Below are 20,126 nucleotides of genomic sequence, written 5' to 3'. Positions count from 1 at the left end.
CCAAAGAGGATCTGTGGAGGAGAGCACATGTGGCAATGATTTTTTTCTTAAAAATATTTTTCAGCCTGTTTAGTTTTATAATAATTCATATATAAGTTTGTTTTCTTTTCAACGAATGATTACAAATATAACAGTAGATTAAAAAGTCAAACTTGCTGCACACAAATTTTTTTTATCAGTGAGCCCACTAATGTTTGGACTGTCAGTTCTGTAAAGTAATACAAGTTTCGGTACTGGTGAAATTGGTGATATGGTAGATTCTAGATTAAGGCTAAGAATATTGTGTCATAGCCATGCAGTGGTGCCAGTGAACAGAGAAAGATGGATAGAAAAGTGAAATCATGTAATATGGACAGACGGTATATATGCTAGCAGCATACACAACAGTTAAGAAATACTATCATACCAGAATTAAAAATATATACGTGAGTGAGAAAAATGTATGATCGTTCATCAGCTAAAGTTTAAAAAACGCACAGATAAATTTAGCTATACATATTTTAAAATAAAATTACAACACAGATGTATGTGCCTACTTTCCATCTGTGTATTCTCCCGTTCGGAATGTCATTCACGTGGTACTGGTTTCGGTTGAGGGAAAACACGGACTTTTCACTGTCAAATTCTCACAGAAGAAGCTTTGGAGCAACTAGAATACCCCGTTAAAAAATTAAAACTGCGTAACTCAGCAACGCAGCTACTCAGCAATACAGCAACATAGATAATCAGCTACGCAGCAACGCAGCTACTCGGCAATACAGCAACGTAGATGCTCAGCCACGCAGCAATGTTGCTACTCAGCAACACAGCTACTCAGCAACGGAGCAATACAGCAACATAGATACTCAGCTACGCAGCTACTCAGAAAAATAGTTGAAAATGGTTTTAGATAGTTAAGAGGGATCTGAGCAAAAGCTTCGTTTTTAGAATTAAATCAGTTTAAAAAAACATTGTATAACATTATATAAATGTTTTTTAATAACTACAAATATTAAATGAATAAGAAAACTATTTAAAGAACAAAAAATTTGTCATTAAGAATGTATACACTAAACAAAAACTGCAAGTATCTGAATCCATGTAAAGTTAAATTAGCCATAACACACCCAAAATTACACAATATGACAGGTTTAAAGTTAGTAAACAAAGATTTTATAAGAAATTTACACCTGATTTATGAAGAGCTTACCCCCAAATCATAATGGCTACCCTTAAAATGTGTCACATTTACTTGCCGGGAGAATATCTGCTTTCTTTATTAGCTATATATATGGAAGCTATATCTGTATTTTACATTTTATTTAAAACATATAATTTTCGGTATAGCTATACATATTCTGTAGTTGCTCCTTTTCATTCTCATATGATATGATTATTAAACGATAAGATAATGCCATATTTTCGAAAGGGAACCAATTTTTACGAATTTTGTCGCTTTCTATAGTTATATAGCAAGCCAACATATGCTTTTAGTGTAAGTTCCATAATTATTTCATCCTGTAAATTACTTTTCTTAAGTAGTATCGTGGCAAGGTAAACAATATTGTATGGCTGATGTTAGCAGCTAAAAATCTCAACAATATGCAACATTATTGAATAATGTCACTTTAAAACACATTAAATGCCACTTTAAAACAACATATCTCAGGACACTCTATAGCCAATTTGCTAAAGAAAAAATATGTTTTTTGGGTAATTGCATTATTGCATTTGCATTCTCTTTGCGTGCAAAATAATCAAAAGAATTTTCATGATCATTTGACTGTTTCAGACGCCATTATGTTTCTAGGAAAGCGATCCTAAAACGACGGCATCCGGATTAAATATACGACTATTCTCTCCCCATATGTCAGCCAAAGTTTCTTTCTATCTTGCGCGCGCTAAAGCCATACATACAGAAAGCAGAAAATTAAACCCACAACCTAACCCACAACCTTTCATTATAAAATTCCACTAAAAAAGCTTTTCTTCAAGTTATGACGATTCACTAACAAGAGGGTAAAAAATTCAGTATCTAAAATATTTTCAGTTTTCGATTTAAGTAAAGAATGTACATACGGCTAGTTCCTGAAACAAGAACATGGTATACCTCTATTCAGGACGTGTACTATATGTCCATTCGTGCTTAACAATTCACAACACAAATAAATACGCAGCAGGCTTGGCTGTCAAAATGACTCAGTGAACACACAAAAATAATAGAATATCGGCTCAGCCTTCATCTGTCAACTCTTTTTATTGTGGAAACCATGACTTAACGCACTAGATCCCTTTAGAGCTGGGTATTTTATACAATCCTGTCTTTCAGTGAACTTAGTTAGTGTGCTTAACTCAGAAATTACATCAATATGGGGGCCTTAAAGATACAGCCCTTACACTTATTCTTTTATCTCTATACCAGTGATGTATCTATTTTTACATTTAGGCTTTTAGATATCTTAGAAGATGATATGCAAATATTAATCGGTTAGCTGTGCGGTTATTCATTACCTACTTTTCGTTTGCAGTAATGGCGCAACTACATGTTACTAGAAAATCAAGAAAATTTAAGTTACATCATGTCAGGTCGTTAGGTGACAAAAGCGACAACAAATCGAACATGGGTGAAATGGATAATAAGAAAGACGTTGTGTGTATTTTTGGGCAAAAACAGTCTTTGCAATAAAAAATGGAAAGGTTGGCATTAAATGTCAACAGTTTATCAACGTTAATCAAAATCTGAAAGTTTATTACACATATATAACATTTAAAAGAATTTTAATAATATGTTGTTAACTTATCTGATAAATATAGAAACTAATGAAAGAAAAAAGAACAACAGGTAAACCAGTTTAATATTAAACTTCCATAGAATCTTAATCCTGCCTTATTTTGTTCATTTATTGCTTGCTGAAAGCTCTTTGCATAGTTATATGATTACGAATTGAGTCCAGAAACTTTCAAATGTTATGAGAAGCTAACTTGGTATTATTCGCTAGTTATAAAAGGTCTGTCGGTACAACCATGTTACAAATTATAATAACAACTTTCATATTTTTTGGCTTTGTATGTCATATTTAATTGCTTGATGGGAAAAAGTTGTAAGGGGTGTAGTAATTATAATGAAGTGTATGAAGCCAGTCTTAACTATAATTTAACACAAGGACATGTATGTTGAATGTTCAAGGAAGATAGCTATGATCAAAAGTAGTTTTGTTAACGAATAATTTTACTTATAGGCGTCGATATTTTTGTCTAAAGACTTATAGATAATACTGCAACTGTACATTCAAATGGTGTTTCTTCAACTCTAAATTACAAATTAACGTTGTATGAAAATATAACTAGTCGATCGCCCGTGGAAAATTCCACGGTAAATCGCCTGTCGTACATATTTCTCCCATCGCTATTTTGAGCATCATTGCCTCCTGTTTACATGAAGTAACGCAATTTGCTTAAACGGTGCTTATGACTATAATTTTAGGTGCAACTCTAATAACGTCCTTGATTACAAAACCCCCCATTTTTAAAATTGGCTCACGGACAGGCAGACAGCGACGGCAAATAAATTAAAATCAGTTGATCTTAAATAATGATAACCTTATGTTTGGAGTTTTTGGATGTTTATTCAAATATCTTTTTATCTAAAAATGTTGCCTTACAAAAAAAAAACGGAATTTAATATATATATAATTTAAATATAATAATAATTTATTGTTTATTAATAATTGAACTAGCCTACAGTACAAAATGTAATGCGATCACTGATGTAATTGAAAATGTCTTTTATAATATTCATATTCTATGTTTTTGTTTTTTAGGAGGAAACGTTGGTGACTTCAGCAGCAAGCAGAATACAAAGATGGCATCGTTGATTATTTACAGCGTTTGTATTTTATATTTTACAACTGTGATTGTCACAGAAAAATGTTCAAATCCTAAAGGTGGCCTTGAGTTCTGTTCTTGTTCTGCGGATGAAACTATTGTTACCTGTCGAAATAACAGCCTGCTGTCATTTCCAGAAAAATTGCCATCGAATGTGGAGACATTCATTTTTGAATCAAAATCATTGCAAAATATTCCTCCTTCATATTTTCAATCCTACTTCAGGTTAAAAAGTATTCAAATTACAGGCGGAGTGTTTCCTGATCTATATCAACAATACTTTAATGGAATTAGTAGAACTGTGATGCATTTAAAAATATCAGAAACAAATCTTAGAGATATCCACTATCTCACCTTTTTTGTTCTTTCACAGTTAAGATCACTAGATTTACAAAACAACGAGCTAAGCTCTATATTTCACCTACCTATGGAGAATTTAACACATCTTGATCTTTCTGGCAACAAAATAAGTTCCATAGGGAAAGACGTGTTTTCGAAATTGCGCAACCTTGAAATGCTCAAGTTAAATAACAACAAGCTAACGTCGTTACCTTCCAACTTGTTTAGAAATCTGGTCAGTCTAAAAAAATTATATTTATCAAATAACCAGTTATCCAACCTATCTTCAGACATATTTTTGAGCCTACGATATCTTACGGAACTTTATATAACCGACAATAAACTGGACAATGCATTTTGGGAAGCTTTAAAAAAGCTTAAAAATGTCCAAAAACTAGGTTTATCAAGGAATCAATTCTCTTCTGTTGAGGCAAATAATTTTTTACATATGGGCGATCTTCAAAGTATCTTCCTACGTGAAAATCGTCTACCCTTGGTAATAAAACCAAAGGCGTTTTTTATTGACCAATCAAATGTAAGAGAATTGTATCTGTCAGGTAACAATATAACCCAAATTACAAACTTCACATTTTTTGGTCTACAAAATTTAACAACACTGTATTTGGATGACAATAGATTGAAGGAAATCCCTACAGATGCCTTTCTGCATTTATCGAAGTTAGAATGGTTACATTTGAGAAGAAACCAGTTAACATCAATAGATATTGATGGCTTTAGGGGATTAAAGCAAATTAAACACATTTATCTAACATCCAATCTGCTGAAAAATATGAATAAAGTTTTCCAGCATTCAAAGAGTCTTGTTCAATTAAATTTAAATGATAATAGAATTGAACATATAACCAAAACATTGTTCGAGGGCTTGGAGAAATTAAAGTATCTTAACTTGGATAACAATACCATCAGTGATATATACGGAGGGGCGTTCATAAAACTACCATCACTGGAAAAGCTTTATCTTCGACATAATAAGTTGACCAAGATAGATGAAGACGATTTTGCGCATGCAACTTTCAAAGAGCTTTACTTAAATTACAATCACCTAGACATCAAAACAAAAGCTTTTCAAGATATCAGAAACTTGAAAAAGCTTTATCTATCTGACAACAGAATGACCAGTGTCAAGGGAACGATGTTTCAAAATACAAAACTAGAACTTTTAAATCTGCAGAGAAATAAAATAAATTTCGTCGAATCTTTTCCTGATTCAGTCAAAATCAACATTTCACATAATCAGCTGGATTATCTATCGTCTGAAATGTTCAGCCGAAACATTGAGATTCTAGATGCAAGTTACAATAACATCAGTGCATTAAAGAAGTCGACTTTTCAAAATGTGTTCAGCTTGAGGAGCCTTTATTTACAACATAACAGAATTGACACGCTGGAAGAAAACACATTTTGTCGTCAACTTCTTTGCGAGTACTCTTTGATTAATTTTGAAAATAATTTGCTGCCATGCAACTGCAAAATCTGGAGTGTGTTGAGTCCCATCTCTATTATTATCATTCGTGGTAGTTGTCCGTCTATGAGCCTTACTGATTTAGTGGAGAAAAATGGGTGTCAATGTGGCACCAGTGATTCAGGTAAATGCAACACAAAGAAAAGGATATGCGAGGATCATAAATGTAAAAATAATGCAGAATGTATAGCACTTAATGAAAACTCTTACATTTGTAAATGTAACGGAGGTTACCATGGTCGCACGTGTAAACTCAAAAGCTCAGAGTGTAACCCAAAGTTATGTAATAATAATGGGACTTGCCAACGCATTGGAAAAAAGGCAACGGAATATACATGTTTATGTAATACTGGATTTTCTGGAAAGAATTGCGCAGTTAAAACTTTGACAAACGTGGAAATAACTTCAATTATGATATCTGGGCTGGTCATTGAAGCGATTGTCTGCATCGTGTTCGTTATTGCCGTTGTGTTTTTGTTTCAGAGAGTAAAGACATACCGGGTGAGTTGAAAATTATTTTTTTTGCAAAAAATTGAAAGCGCAACATACATAAGCAGTAAAAGTTTCCCCTTTGAATTTAAGTTGTGAAAGAAATGTCTAAAACTCAATGGTTTCTCAACGCTCTACAGTTTCAGAACTATCACAATTCCCGCCAAAAATGACTGATATTCTTATCAGGCAAAATAAATATCCAGTTCAAAATCAGCAGAAAAGAAGTTGTTACATAACATAAGTATTACGCATGCGTTAAGCAAGTTACGTAATTTAAAAATCAAATTTAGCCCCCGTAATGCGATTTTAAAATCACAGCCTAAATACAATTTGTTGATATACCCAGTATTTTTTATTCCTTTTAGATCTTAGTACATTTGCCTATAAGGCGGTTGCTTAAACAAATACTAGATTCACTTGTATCTTCTAGACATTGAGCAAGAAGCCCAGTCCTGCAGATGAAAATCAGTATGCTTCGATTGATACACTGTACCTCCCTGAATCTTTCCCTACCTATCAACCGTTGAGTAAAATGGAGAGTACGGTAAGCATTTCAGGGTGTTGATTATTGTTCGCTAGTTGACATTAAATCAAAAGAGTATGGACATAACTTGAAAAACGCAACTAAAGGAACAGTTTTTTGGTTTTTTGGTTCATTTAAGTGAAGTGTTTCTGCAATGTAGGATTATTTCTGATCCTTTCATAATTGCATTCAAATATACACTTTAAGTTGAAGACAAAATTTAACAGACAAATTAATTAAATACTTTGCTGGTGCCGAGGGGGAGGGGGGAGAGGGGGATAAATGTGGGAGAAAAGAGAGAGGGGAATGGCTCGATCATCCAGTGTTATAAAATATAATTAAGTGTTAAATAGATTAATCTTTAGTCAAAACATTTTTTGCATGCTCCATACAAAAAATGTATCCATGATATCTACCAACGAAATAATTACAATATATACAAAATTAAAATGTACATATAGCAAGTGCCTTTGCCACAGCTACGGGTCAACCCATGCCATGTGAGGGAAATTGGGTAGGTATTGCCGGTGTATACTTAATGTATGCATTCAGAACACAGGACCCACATTGATAACAGTGTTTCCAACACTGAAGTGGCTATCCTGTATAAATATTCGGAATAATAATAATAATAATAATAATAATATTTTGTGTAATTTAGACAGCGGAATCCCCCGATGCTAATGAATACGAGTTGAATCTAGAAATGCAGGGAGAATCTGGGAAAGAGGTTGGTATAACAGTAAAGCAAATTTCTGTATTTTTTATATTTTTTGTCCAACGTTTGCACCCAAAAAACTCAAAATGGTTGTTTATTATGTTTTATTTAAAAGTATCTTTAGCAACAAGTCTATGAGATTCTTTTATTTTTTCATAATACTTTCTCACTTGGGGAAGGTGCTAAATTTCTTTTCTTATAGAATTTTATTAACAATTTACACTAAGTGTTGCTTGGCAAGTAACAAGAGTTAAAAACATTTTTGGTAAAATAACTTTTTAAAAACCTTTTCATTCATTTCTCTCAGTCAACAAGTTTTTAAGAAAATTCTCAACTACGGTGACGCTAAATAAACAAATACGGAGTAGGTAAACAACAATTTTTTGCAGAAAAAGCGGAGTGCCATGAACGTTATAATGTTTATATGTTTTTGTCACGCCCTTTAAAACAAATATTGCCTTTATCATGTTTAACTGTTTCCAGTCATGTAAATGTCTGCAAACGAGTAGAGGCAGAAAGCAAGTATCAATTTCTCCAAAGTAGGAATACAATTGTATGCTTTCCTCAGGAAATGAATAATGACGATGAAACGAAAGATTCGTACTACAATGTAGCAACGAGAACATGAGAGTATGGTATGATATAATATTGCAACCGCAAGAAGTTATTCCAATTGGAGAGCCATTTTGAAAGATGCAGACAATTGGAAAAACAGTTAATTTTAAAAGAATTGCACAATTTCACGAACGCGAGGTTTAACATTCTAAGAATATATTTTAAATTTATCTAATTTTTTTTATTAAATACTTTAGTTTTTGTACGATATCAGACGTCAATGATTAATCTATACTAAACACAGATATGTCAGAAGAACTAAATAAGGAGTGCAAATAAAGAATAACAGTAGCCAAAGTGGAACACTCATATAGAGAGAGCTGGATTTGCCCCAAAGTCCCTGCAGTGCTCAATACTGGTATCCGCTAACGAAAGTCTTGTAGGTCGAAATGCTAAGGCTGTCTGAATTTTCACGAACCCCTTTGGCGTCGGCGTGATCCAGTGGATGAGAGCCCGGAGTATATCTGATGCGATTATTCCGGGTTGGAGTCCCTGGGCTGCTGAGGCAAAAGGATTCGCTAGAATCCTACAACTTTGTGATATAAATATAGGAACGCTTCTTTATCAAAGATTTATATCTTGATTAGCGTAACTTCTGATTAACAAAAGTCTCTCTTATAATTAAAGAAAGACATATTATGGTTTTATTAGGGTGTAATCGACAGAATTATGTCTTTTATAAGTAACCAAAATCTATTTTAAATATAAATTTGTTAGAAGTGTTGTTATAACCACTCTTATATCCATTTTTTCTTTGAATCAAAAAATAAAAAAACGCCCCGCTGTTTAAGAGATTTACCCAAATTTCGTTTTTGTTCTGCGCTTTTACCGAGACTAGTGAAGTACTGAACGGTGCCAACCTAGTATAGCGACACGATAATATTTAGTTGTTCAATGTTGTGAACAGGACTATGTTGTTATAAAAACGTATTATTTGTACAAATAAACTATTTTGTATCAATATTTTAGGTTCTGTTGGTTTCGTCAATACCAACTACTACGATCCCTTGTCAATCTTTTAATGATCTGAAGTTTAATCAAGCTAGATTTTTATTTTATCAGCAAATACACGAGCGAAAACTATAAATTCGTATTATAACGGCATTATGTAAGCTTATATTTGTATTTTAAGTTATGGGTATAAACACGAATATATAAGTTGATATCAACAGTCTTGTTGTAGTAATTTTAACGCGCAAAATCGTAGAGATAAAATCTTGTGCTTAACATCAGGGACACGTGTACTTTTAAATTTGCAGTTTCATGGCAAATATATTATTGCTGTTCGAGGCCAAATGTTTGTTAGCCGTTAGGTAAGCGATAGCGGCTATGGCATAAGGAGGACGGGAAAGTTGTTTGCAAGATCTATTGACTAGAAATGTTTCTACAGCCAAAATTTATTAAAAGCGTCGAAGTCACCACCCCGCTCCCCCACTCCCTCCTCTTGGTAGAAAGTTAGGACTCCAATCAATCAATCAATTAACCAATTAATCAATCAATCAATCAACTAATTAATCAATCAATCAAACACTCAATGGGAAAACGAGAACAAAACAATGTATGTGTTTCAAAATAGAGGTAAAAAATGATTCATTATACTACATATTTTAAATAAATTTAGCTACCTTATATCGGTGAAAAATCCGTCGGTCATTTTGTGGCGTTAAATGATCTTAATTTTTAACCGACGAAATATTTTGGCTGGGTATATTAAAGAATTTTTTGATATTATCTTTCATTATATTTTCATCAATTATCATTAATCATCATAAATTATTATCAATTATCATCAATTATCATTAATCATCATAAATTATTAAGAATTATCATCAATTATGGTACAACCCGGAAACTTCTTGGTTTGCTAGAAGACACTTTGACTCGCTGTCATTAGGGGTGGTTTCTCAGTAGAAGATTCTATAATTCATTTTGAATCATCTCTTTTAACGTATTTAAGGCCAAAAAATATTAATTTATCAAGAAATCCTCCTTGGGGATAAAATTGGTCGGATAGAAATAATCGACTGCCGAAAATATTTGTCAATCATTTATTTCATCGGTAAAAATTTTGTGTCACCCACCAAAAAGGCACTTTTAGTCGACGGATTGTTCACCGATAAGGTACGCGCAAAGATCCCTGCAAAACGGATAGAAACAACTCGATTGTTATTTTTAGTTAGATACAATATTTATCTGAAACAAAGTCCACTGGTACAATCAAGTTCGCGCTTCTGATATAGAGAGATTTTTTATTACTAAATTACAGACGATCAAAACAAAAGAATAATTATCAGGAGCACCAATCAAAGTGCAGCAATCCTTTTTCTGAGGTATTACGCTTGTGCCGTTGTGAAAATCTCATTTAGCTGGCTACTTAATGGTTAGAAAATTGATAATTCGGAAGAAGAACTGTCAAAAATCATTCACCTAAAAAATACATTTAACTAGGTTTGTTTTACTGTGTCGACTTGATTTTCATCAATATCCAGCATTGTGCATTCAAAAGGATAACGAATTCGTTGTGCATCTGGTGAATTTACTTGTTTATAATACATATTCGCGTATCTATAAAATAAAATAACAAATTAAAAATTTTTTCGTGTTAAAATCTCTTTGTAGACTTCCCATAATCGTTTCTTTTATTTTATTTTGTTTTCTTCTTTCTAATTTAGTGAAATCTAAGAACAACTAACCACTAGAGGATAGTTGCTTATAATGTTTCTTGGATTCTTTGAAATTCTACTTTTGTTTTTAGGTATTTGAAATCCGGCAAGCTGTGACGTCTCTGGGCCTTGCTTATTTGAAGATGTCTTCAAGAGTAAAAGTCTACACTTCAAAAAGTTTTAATTTTTTTTAGCTTTGCAAGCTACGTAAAAAATAAATTTATGTTGACTCTCCATGCAATAGCCAGTTGGAAATCTTTGAGGCTTAATATCTTAAGAGCAAAAAATTTTTTTTAAAAAAAATAAGAAATTTTTTTTTGTATTATTACCGTACTTGCTTCAAATAAACAGGGTGTCCATTAAATTTTTCGTTTTTCTCAGGGTGCGCCTATTTAAGTGGGTTTTAACAAACGGTTGGTGATCTTTTTGTTTCTCTTTTTCTAATGGAATATTTTTTTCACAAAACATCATCAATATCTTCATCGTTGATTATACAAAATCTGATCAATCATCAACAATATTGTCTTATGGTATTTCACATAGATTTCACATGGAATTCGTTATTTAAAATTTTTCCTTAAATCTGCATGGAATTCAAAATTTGCATTATGTATCAAACGAACGTCCTTTTAAAAGAAAAGTTAACAGGACTAGGCTAGGACAGGTTAAGGTTTTAAAAGAAGGGGTAAAATTAAAAGGGGTAAAAATCAATTTATTAAATTGACCAAAAGGCTTTCTCAGAGAGGCAAACATATAGTTTGCTACAAGTTTACTTAGCGTGTTGTGAACAATAAAAAAAGTTGTAGTTAAGAGATTTTGTAGCTTCTGTCTATCAGCCACATTTAACATCACTGTTCTTGTTCTACCTTGGACGATGGACCCAAATCTCGCGCTGTGCTATATTCTTCTGTTGCTTCAGCTTCTTTATTCTTCATGACAAAATCTTTCGATGCGGTTGGGTTGTTTCTCTATTATAAAAACAAAGATTTAAGTGAAAAATTAAAACATAAAAAGTAAAATGAAAAAGATTATATCTAATCCTCAATGTTTCCTTATGGTTACAAGAGTCAAAGTTTTAAAGATTTTTGTTTGATAATTTTTCATTTTCTCGACAAGAATTTTTAATAACAACAGTATATTTTACTCATATGTTAGTTTCGATTAGTTAGAGCTAAAGGTAGTTATATGATCACGTGATTACGGTGCATTGTTACTTTTTCGTTAGTTATTCTAATTTCGTTAAATAAATAGAGAAAAATTTTAACTAATTTGAAATGTGAGTGTCATTTTTGTAAATTAGATTTACTTTTTTCAACGTCTCAAAAATTAAAACTAGTACCTAATCCACACGATTCAACTTATCTAATATCGAATTCACGCTGAACAGTTACAAACATCTTTTATTTCACGAACCTTAGGGTCTGTTTATATAAGAGCCAAAACGGGAAGATTAGTGGGACTACATTTAATGGGATCAGATAAGCTCCTCAGAAAATCTACCAAAGTCACGCTGGGGTAGCTATAAGGTAATAATTTAATTTCTCATTGATTAAACTAATGGCCATTGTGTCTTAGGATACTGTTAGTTACACCTGCCCATTGTGACTAAACATTTTATTTTTACATATAAACTGACCAACACATTTGTACTCATAACAGTTAGCTTTTTACGGAAACTAGTCGGTGGCCTGGAGATAAATTTACGAGTTCACCTTTCCTTTATTTACCGCCTTTCGTGTCTCGCTGCCATTTTGCGTGACAGACAGACGTATACGAGTATTAAAATGTAGATTAGACGTTAACCCGTGAAAAAAATCCACGCGGTTGCCTGTCTTTTATATACCGTTTTTCGTGTTTCTGTAACAGAAGGACAAACAGACGCACAAACAGACAGACTGAATACGGCTATTATTAAGGAGACTAGTCTATAACCCATGGAAAAATCCACGGGGTCGCCCGTCCTTTATATATTACGTTTCGTGTTTCCGTTACGGGACGCGGTAACCCTTTTGAACAAAAAGAATACGGCTATTATTAAAGAGAAGCCACCCGTCCTTTGTATATCGCATATTTCGTGTTTCCGTAGGACAACATTCTTCTCGCGCACAAACAGACAGATGGAATACGGCTATTATTAAAGAGATAATTTTTTTATAAAAACTGACGGGGAAAAAAATTTTAAAAATCTTTTGTTACCTGATATTTCCTTTGCATCACGAAAAAGATCCCAATCAACAGAAGTAAAATCACACAAAAAATAGCGCCAGCAATCAGGACACTAGTTACAGCACCGTTCTTCTCTTCTGTCACTACATTTTTATAAAGACACGTGTCGCCAGAATAGTTCTCAAAACAACTGCAACTAAAATTTCCATCCCCGTTCCATACACACGCACCATGGTCATTGCAAAGTTTTGAAGAACAGTTGGTTGGTTTTATAGTACAGAACTTTCCAGAATAACCATTAAAGCATTTGCATACTTTATCATTCGGTCCTAATTCCATGCATAGGCCATTATTACCACACAGACCGTTTTCGTAGCAAATGGGCTTCACGTTCTCGCAAAGTCTGCCAATATAGCGATCCTTACAATCACATAGATCTAAGTTGGAGCATGTACCGTTTTGGCACGGTCCAGTTTCCTTTCTAATTACTTCAAGAGACAATGTCTCTTCGTTATTATACTGTTTGCAGTTTCCAAGGATACTGTTTACGCTCTGAAATGTTGTCCGCAATTGTCTGGATACTACACAGGAGCAAGGAAGGAAATTGTCTGTTAAGTCAACGCGATGTATGATTCCATTTGCGAATATGGGAGCATCAATTGATTTGATTTGATTACCTTGTAAATTTAACTCCTTCAGTTGTCTTGAACGTACGAATGCATCTTTCGCGATGCTTGAAATACTGTTAAAACTTAAATCGAGGTACGACAAAGAAAGTGCGTTAAATACTTCAGAATCGATTGATGTTAAATTATTTTGTTTGATGGTGATGTTGGTTACCAAGGATTTAAATGCATTTTTTTCGATCTTCTTAATTTTACCTTGGATGAATGAAATACTTCGTAGATCTGGGTATTGTGATCTCGTAAAGTAACCAGCAGGAACAGTTGTAAAAAGATTTGAACGGCTCGTAAAACTTTTAATGTTCTTTGGTAGGCTTACTGGAAGTTTCTGCAAGTTTTCACACACAACTTCTGTGTTATTACACACACAATTTTGTGGGCAATTTGCCAATACTTCTGGAGAAGCAATGAGTAACAATATCGCCCACATTTTCTAAAAACATAACGTCATTTCGAAATTAAGGTATGAACTATCGCGAGAGACCATGATTTCTATGTTCTCATGCTTGCATTTTTTATTAAGGAAATCCAAATGCAGCTAAACGAGTCTTTTGGGAAACCTTTTGATCACAACAAAAAAAGAATAGAAAAAAATTAGTGGAACTTTTTTTTGCGAGTCAAGAATTATCTGCACTTTCAAAAAATAACTTTTGCGTAAACGTTCCACAATCGCACGATCCGTGGAAAGTTTCTGGCTAGCGATATTCTTCCCAAATATAATAAGCCTAGTGTAGGAAATTTAGGAGCTAGTTCGAAAAGAGATTAGGGGATATCCGGGCAAAGTCAAGAAAGAACAGTGCCATAGTTGAACCGCCAAAACATTACTCAAAGTGAACCATTTTGTGTTCAGGTTCAAATCATAGCTCAAATTTGGAATGAATATTTGTTGATTGTAAAAAGAGGTCTTAAAAACCGTTCTGTCCTTAAAGTGTTACAAGAAGGGAGGGCTCTCTCACATGCACAGAATTTTATATAGAGAAAATTAAGTTTTAAGGGCGTGAGAATGCATAATCATTCCCTTCTTTGCTACATTTACTTATTTATTTTATTTATTTTTTATGTTGCAAAAACGCGGTATGACGTATAAAAATCCATTATCCAAGACATGGGGCTCGTTTTACTTTCAGAGAGAAAAATTGCCCTAAAAACCCCTTTAAAAAGAAAATAATCAACTTACGAAGAATAACTCAGAATCCAAACTTGTCTTATTGCTAACGTTTTATGTTTACAAAAGTAGGAAATATAACCAGATTTTTGTTTCATAAGATTTCTATCTTAATTCGTAAAAGTAGTCATTAGCAACATGTCAGTTCTGTTTTAATATAAAGATTTTCTCTATTATATGTTTTAAATTAACTCCAGCATCTATACAATTTCAAGCCCGGGTTTCCTTTTTTTTACATCACAAAATAGACCGAACCAAAAAAGAATATTATACCATGTACGAATGGTCACACCAACTAATTGCACGACTTTGATTTGATAAGAACACAAGCTTCGGGTTTTGCCGAAAGTTGAGGGAAAACAAATGCTTATTATATCCAAGAAAGATATTTGTTCCGTCATTTTTTTATTTCGACGTATAAAGTGACCAACATATCTTTGTTCATATTAGTTAGCTTTATAAGAAAATAATGTCGTCGTAGCCTAAGACTCAAATTATCGTTTTTTATAGTGAGAACAACCTGACACTGAATTATGTCATATAACAAAAAAAGTACAGGGTGTAAATTCTCCTACAATTCTGTGTGAATCAACTGGTTGCGTTTGTTTCTTCACAACTACAATAACAGCAAACCCCCGTCACCTTTCTTTCCACTAGTAGTAAGTCCGTGGAAAAATCAACACCTCTCAGAAACTTCCACGAGAATGCGCATGGCATTAGACAGGCAACATGGTAGGGAATACCTTGTGGATTACATTTTGGATCCATAGCATCCACCGTTATTTTACAAATTCGCGTTATGAAGGTCGTAAACAAAAGGCATGATTTTAATTAAACGGTATCGTGCTCTTCGGAAATAAAATGTTTAATATCCATAGTTTTTTAGTATTGAAATACGTATTGAAGAATATAAACAGACCAGCTGAGATAAGGAAATTCGTACGGTGTGTTAAGCGCTAATTACAGGTAACCTGCGTCGAACTACAACGAATTGTTTTAGTACTGGTGTATGACGTGACAAACATTCATTGCAGCATCTATAACGATTTGAAATTTCGGAATTTCTTTCATAATGAATATATTATCCACATCCTGTCATTACCCCGTCATACCACACATTCGCAAGGCGTTTTTTATTTCGCGCAATAAGTTCGAGTAAAAATCTAAAAATTTACCGTGAACGACACCAGATGGAGCGGTTAGTATTGGTGAACCATGTCGCAAATCCTGTTTTGCGCTTACAAGAGCACTCTCTTGACTGCGCAATGTCCTTTATAAAAGATATATTTTCGCAGTTTTGTTTCAAATAAAATGCACAGGCAACAATAGCCTGTCGTTACCCTGTCCATGTAATACAGTCACGCAGCAATTAATTTAAAAATGCGTGAAAGTTACAAAACCCCAATCTTTTTAAAAAAGCAATAACTGTCTGTTCTTGCAAAACTAATCGGGGCAAAAAAATGTAAAATTTCACAAAAATCGCCTCTATTAGAATAATTAAAAGTCTATTTTCTCCGGGAACAAAAACGATGGCCCACAATAACTCTATGCGCTTAGTTGAAAATATACCAAGTATACTCGCAGTCAACATAAAAGATGCAAAACCCATATTCTGTAAAATGTTTTGCGTCTTTTCTTATACATTCTACGTGTTTTTGAGTACAACTGAAATTGAACAAGAGGTTGCATAACGTCGCATACTGGTAGAAATGGACAATACATTTCATGTGTTCATTGTCTTAAATTCCGTATTGATAATTAATTTTTACGGAATCTGTAAAAAAATCCATCTGTAAAAATACCATTTCGAATGTATTCACGATTAAATGTGTCATCCACAAAACAATTTAAACTTTGTTGTTATCCTGTCCTATAATTTGTAAAAAGTGTTGTATAAAATCAAGAGTTCCAATCTGAAAATATGTAGATGGACGTTGTTGTACACACGTCTTTTTTTATACAAAACACACTTTTAAGAAAGTGGAGGCAGTGATTATGGATACTTTCATTCAACTGCTAACTCGAAAAAAAAATTAAAAATCTATCAAAAATTAGATATGAATTGGCAGGGCTAATAACAGAGACCAGGTTTTAGGAATTTTCAATTTAAACTTCTTAGAAAAATGTGTGCCATTTAGCACACCTCTTTTGGCGCCATTTTCAAACTTACAACGGACTCCTTGAGAGAAAAAACTGTTAAGCGTGTAGTAGCCAAACAGAATGCAAAACTTGTGCATCAGTAACAGAAATTTTTCTCGCCATCTTTTCTCGCCAGGACTTGGGACAAGGGTCTCGCAAGTGTCTGGGACTGGGGTTTCGCAATCGTCTGGGACAAGGATCTTGTTATGCATGAGATCTGATCAATAGAAGTGATTGCAATCTAGCGCTTTTATGTCGGTCAGAAGAGTTGTGAAATATCAAAACTTTATATGGTTTTAAAGCACCCTTCTTTCGGAAGACTAGCTGTAAAGACAATTACTGGTAAAAAGGATGTCGCGTTACTGTAAATAATACCTTTTTAAAAACATACGAACTGGTAAACCACAGTTTATGGAACTGTCCGAAAGACGAAGAACGGCTGAACATATCAATTGTTCACGGAATCGGAATTGAATGGAGATGAGACCATGCTTCTTGATCGATTAGTGTTTAAATGTGAAACTTCAAAGCGCGCGTTACGCGTCGAGTGTTGTGTGCTCATAAATGCCATTTGGTATTTGAAAACGACATTGCTTATTTCGTTCTTTGCAATACACCTTTCATAAGGCGGCAGATCTTTTAAATCAGCCGCTAAGGACCTGCAAAATAAATCTTCCTTGTTTTCTTCCAAAAAATTTTTCGCGCGCTTTTTATGAAAGTCATTCATTATCAAAACCTCATTGCCATCTGTATGAAATACTTCTGCTCTTTTTCTCTTTTGAACTTTTTTAAAGGTTTTGCTAATTTTGTGAGAATCATCGCTGGATGAAACATCGTCTGGTTCCTGTTTGTGTATTTCACGTGGCATATACGCTGCATTGCAATTCTCCCAGCATGCATAACTTTCTCCGTCACTTTCTTCAGCATCCATAGTTCTTCTACCTTGCCGTGTGAGAAAAAAATCGTCGAGCCAATTTAAAAATTCGTAGGGGCGCAAAGCTTTTTCAGCCCTGGCGACAGCTTCGGACGGGCCTGACTGGCTTTCCTTTAGTTCTCGCTTTTTTCTCTGATACTTTTTTTTCAGATTTATGAAGAGTGATTGTGCCTTAGTACCTAAAAGAATAACAGATAAAATCTATACTATAGCTCCTAGATTATAGGTAGCCGACTTTTGTGAGCCAAGCGACAAATAGGGCAGGCGAATTCCCTCAGATCTCTTTGCGGGCGTAACGAAGCATTTTTAAGGATGTCTTAGTCAAAGTAAACATTGACCAAGACATTCTTAAATACGATCCGACGTTGATTTCAGGCTCGTAGTTTTTTGAGATAAGGAACTTATCCAACCTTGTTGTCATCAGGGCCCCTTTTGCTTTCTTTATATCGAGGGCACAACGCATAAAATGAACAAAGTGAAAAATACGCTGCTCCCTATCGGTCACTTATTTTTTAAAAAGAATTTCTCTATTTGATGATTCAAAAACTCCTTCTCGCCACTTCTTCTCTACACTTGGCCCGAGTTTAAAAATCTGACCCTTAGATTTTCGCACATTAGCTGCAGGTTTTCCATTTTTTGTGAGGTTCATACACAAAATCTGTGTTTATGTGGCTTGTTAAAAAAAAAAAAAGAAAAAAAAAACACGCTAAAAAACAATAAAAAACAGCCAAACTTATGCCAGATTGAACTTATAAAACTGTTTTTTGGCGGGTTATGGCTAATCGCATTGTATACTATTCCCTTATAAAAATTCTCCAGGTCAGCAAATAACACGTGATACTTTTTAACCAATTAAAGTTCCGCATTTTTAGGGTATCCATTATGGTTTGTGGATAAACACGCCGTTTAAATGAAAAGCTCTTTATAAATATGGAGTAAATTTTTCAAAAACTCTTTATTTTCTAACTTTAAAGTGGACGCATTGTGTGTGTAGGTTTTTTTTGCTAATTTTACTTTAAAATTCACTACGTCTGTGTTTTCCCTCCACCAAAAAAGTGATACCACGTGACATTCTGACTGATTGAAATGGTAAACAAAAACTACAAAGCGAATTCTCCGTTAAGAATATGAACAAGAAGAAATTCAGCCTCAAATCCGCAACAAAATAAGCCCATCTCTAGCCTTAAAAAATATCAGACATTCTGACAAGAAAACATAGAAACGTGTTTACCATTTTCTACGAAATTCAAAGCTTTCGCAACGTCTTCCCATACGTTTGTAACAACATCTTTTTCCTTGTATCCTTTTACTTGTTTATCGTACAAGACGGGATACATTTTCACAATCTCGGCCAGCATTTGTTCTTCGTTTAAACTTAAAGGAGCAGTCATTCTTTTTATTAAACTTAATTTTTAAAACTTTTATTTCTTCAATTATACACAACAACTACTATAGCGCTTATGTTTTGAAAAAACAATTTAATCACATGCAAAAGAAAGTCGGCGCCCTCTGATGTTCTCTTATTTCATGAAATAAAGTGAGTCAGCCACGTTAAAATTCTAGTGCCCGGTTTCCATCTGCTACTTACTTCAAATACATAAAATATTTTTTTACAATGATCTCTTATGCCACGTTATTTCTAAGTTAAGACATTATTATTTGATGTTATGTTATTAAAAGTATGTTTTATATTTAATTGTGAAGTAACGCGAATGAAACATTAATATATTTTCTAAGTTATATCACAAGAAAAGAAACCATGAAGCCACCATTATTATATCGTGTTGAAAACACGACGCCTCTCCTTGGGTATTTTTTTCTCACTTGGGGCATATGAGCTCTTTGTTATACGTTTTTTGCCCGGCTATGAATGGAACATCCCCGTGTGTCGTCACGGCAACGCCGAAGTAAGAAAAGATGGCAGAACAATTGCAAACTATGAAAAGTTGTTACTGTGGAAAGTTTATCATTTCTTGAACATGATAGTTTAGTAGGCGACGTTTCGGGAGATCCTTCTCCCATCCATTACTGTGGAAAGTTTATCATTTCTTGAACATGATAGTTTAGTAGGAACGTCGAAACGTCGTCTACTAAACTATCATGTTCAAGAAATGATAAACTTTCCACAGTAATATGAATACTAAACAGACAAACTGAAATAATATCTTCAATAATGAAAAGTTGTGTTTCGCTTATCTCCTCTCCTCTTGTTGCCTTCTAGACAGTCTTTTCCGACATAAAACAATTAATTTTTTATATTTATTTAAGTTAATGAATAAGTAACTCTTCTAATAGTAAGCTAATTAAGTTTTTGATGCCCTATTTAGCTAGTAGCGCGAAGC

At 33.7% G+C, this 20,126-nt stretch overlaps 3 protein-coding genes across 4 annotated transcripts; 1 reads left to right on the top strand and 2 right to left on the bottom strand.

Annotated features, from left to right (window-relative positions):
* The first annotated feature begins 2,345 nt into the window (after positions 1-2,345).
* LOC130644094 (protein slit-like) lies at positions 2,346-9,205 on the top strand. Of its 2 annotated transcripts, none has more exons than XM_057449643.1 (5): positions 2,346-2,821; positions 3,801-6,187; positions 6,609-6,722; positions 7,363-7,431; positions 7,988-9,205. In XM_057449643.1, the coding sequence occupies exons 1-5, from the start codon at positions 2,800-2,802 to the stop codon at positions 8,045-8,047; spliced, it is 2,652 nt and encodes an 883-aa protein (XP_057305626.1). In that variant the 5' UTR covers positions 2,346-2,799; the 3' UTR covers positions 8,048-9,205. The 2 variants fall into 2 exon arrangements, with proteins under 2 accessions (XP_057305626.1, XP_057305627.1); XM_057449644.1 differs by lacking the exon at positions 2,346-2,821 and adding an exon at positions 2,892-2,987.
* Positions 9,206-9,357: 152 nt separating this feature from the next.
* On the bottom strand, positions 9,358-14,877 carry LOC130644120 (slit homolog 1 protein-like). Its single transcript, XM_057449645.1, has 4 exons — positions 14,724-14,877; positions 12,894-13,979; positions 11,564-11,665; positions 9,358-10,599 (listed from the first exon to the last, which is right to left on the bottom strand). Exons 2-4 carry the CDS (start codon positions 13,974-13,976, stop codon positions 10,579-10,581), a joined length of 1,206 nt encoding a protein of 401 aa, XP_057305628.1. The 5' UTR covers positions 13,977-13,979; positions 14,724-14,877; the 3' UTR covers positions 9,358-10,578.
* A 2,267-nt stretch (positions 14,878-17,144) lies between these two features.
* LOC130644078 (uncharacterized) lies at positions 17,145-19,280 on the bottom strand. The gene is made up of 2 exons (XM_057449642.1): positions 19,016-19,280; positions 17,145-17,963 (listed from the first exon to the last, which is right to left on the bottom strand). Exons 1-2 carry the CDS (start codon positions 19,173-19,175, stop codon positions 17,299-17,301), a joined length of 825 nt encoding a protein of 274 aa, XP_057305625.1. The 5' UTR covers positions 19,176-19,280; the 3' UTR covers positions 17,145-17,298.
* Between the last annotated feature and the right edge of the window lie 846 nt (positions 19,281-20,126).

Source organism: Hydractinia symbiolongicarpus, chromosome 1, assembly GCF_029227915.1.
Source record: "Hydractinia symbiolongicarpus strain clone_291-10 chromosome 1, HSymV2.1, whole genome shotgun sequence".
Lineage (NCBI taxonomy): Eukaryota > Metazoa > Cnidaria > Hydrozoa > Anthoathecata > Hydractiniidae > Hydractinia > Hydractinia symbiolongicarpus.
The sequence above is the reverse complement of the archived record's forward strand: the minus strand, read 5'-3'. Positions and strand labels throughout refer to the sequence as shown.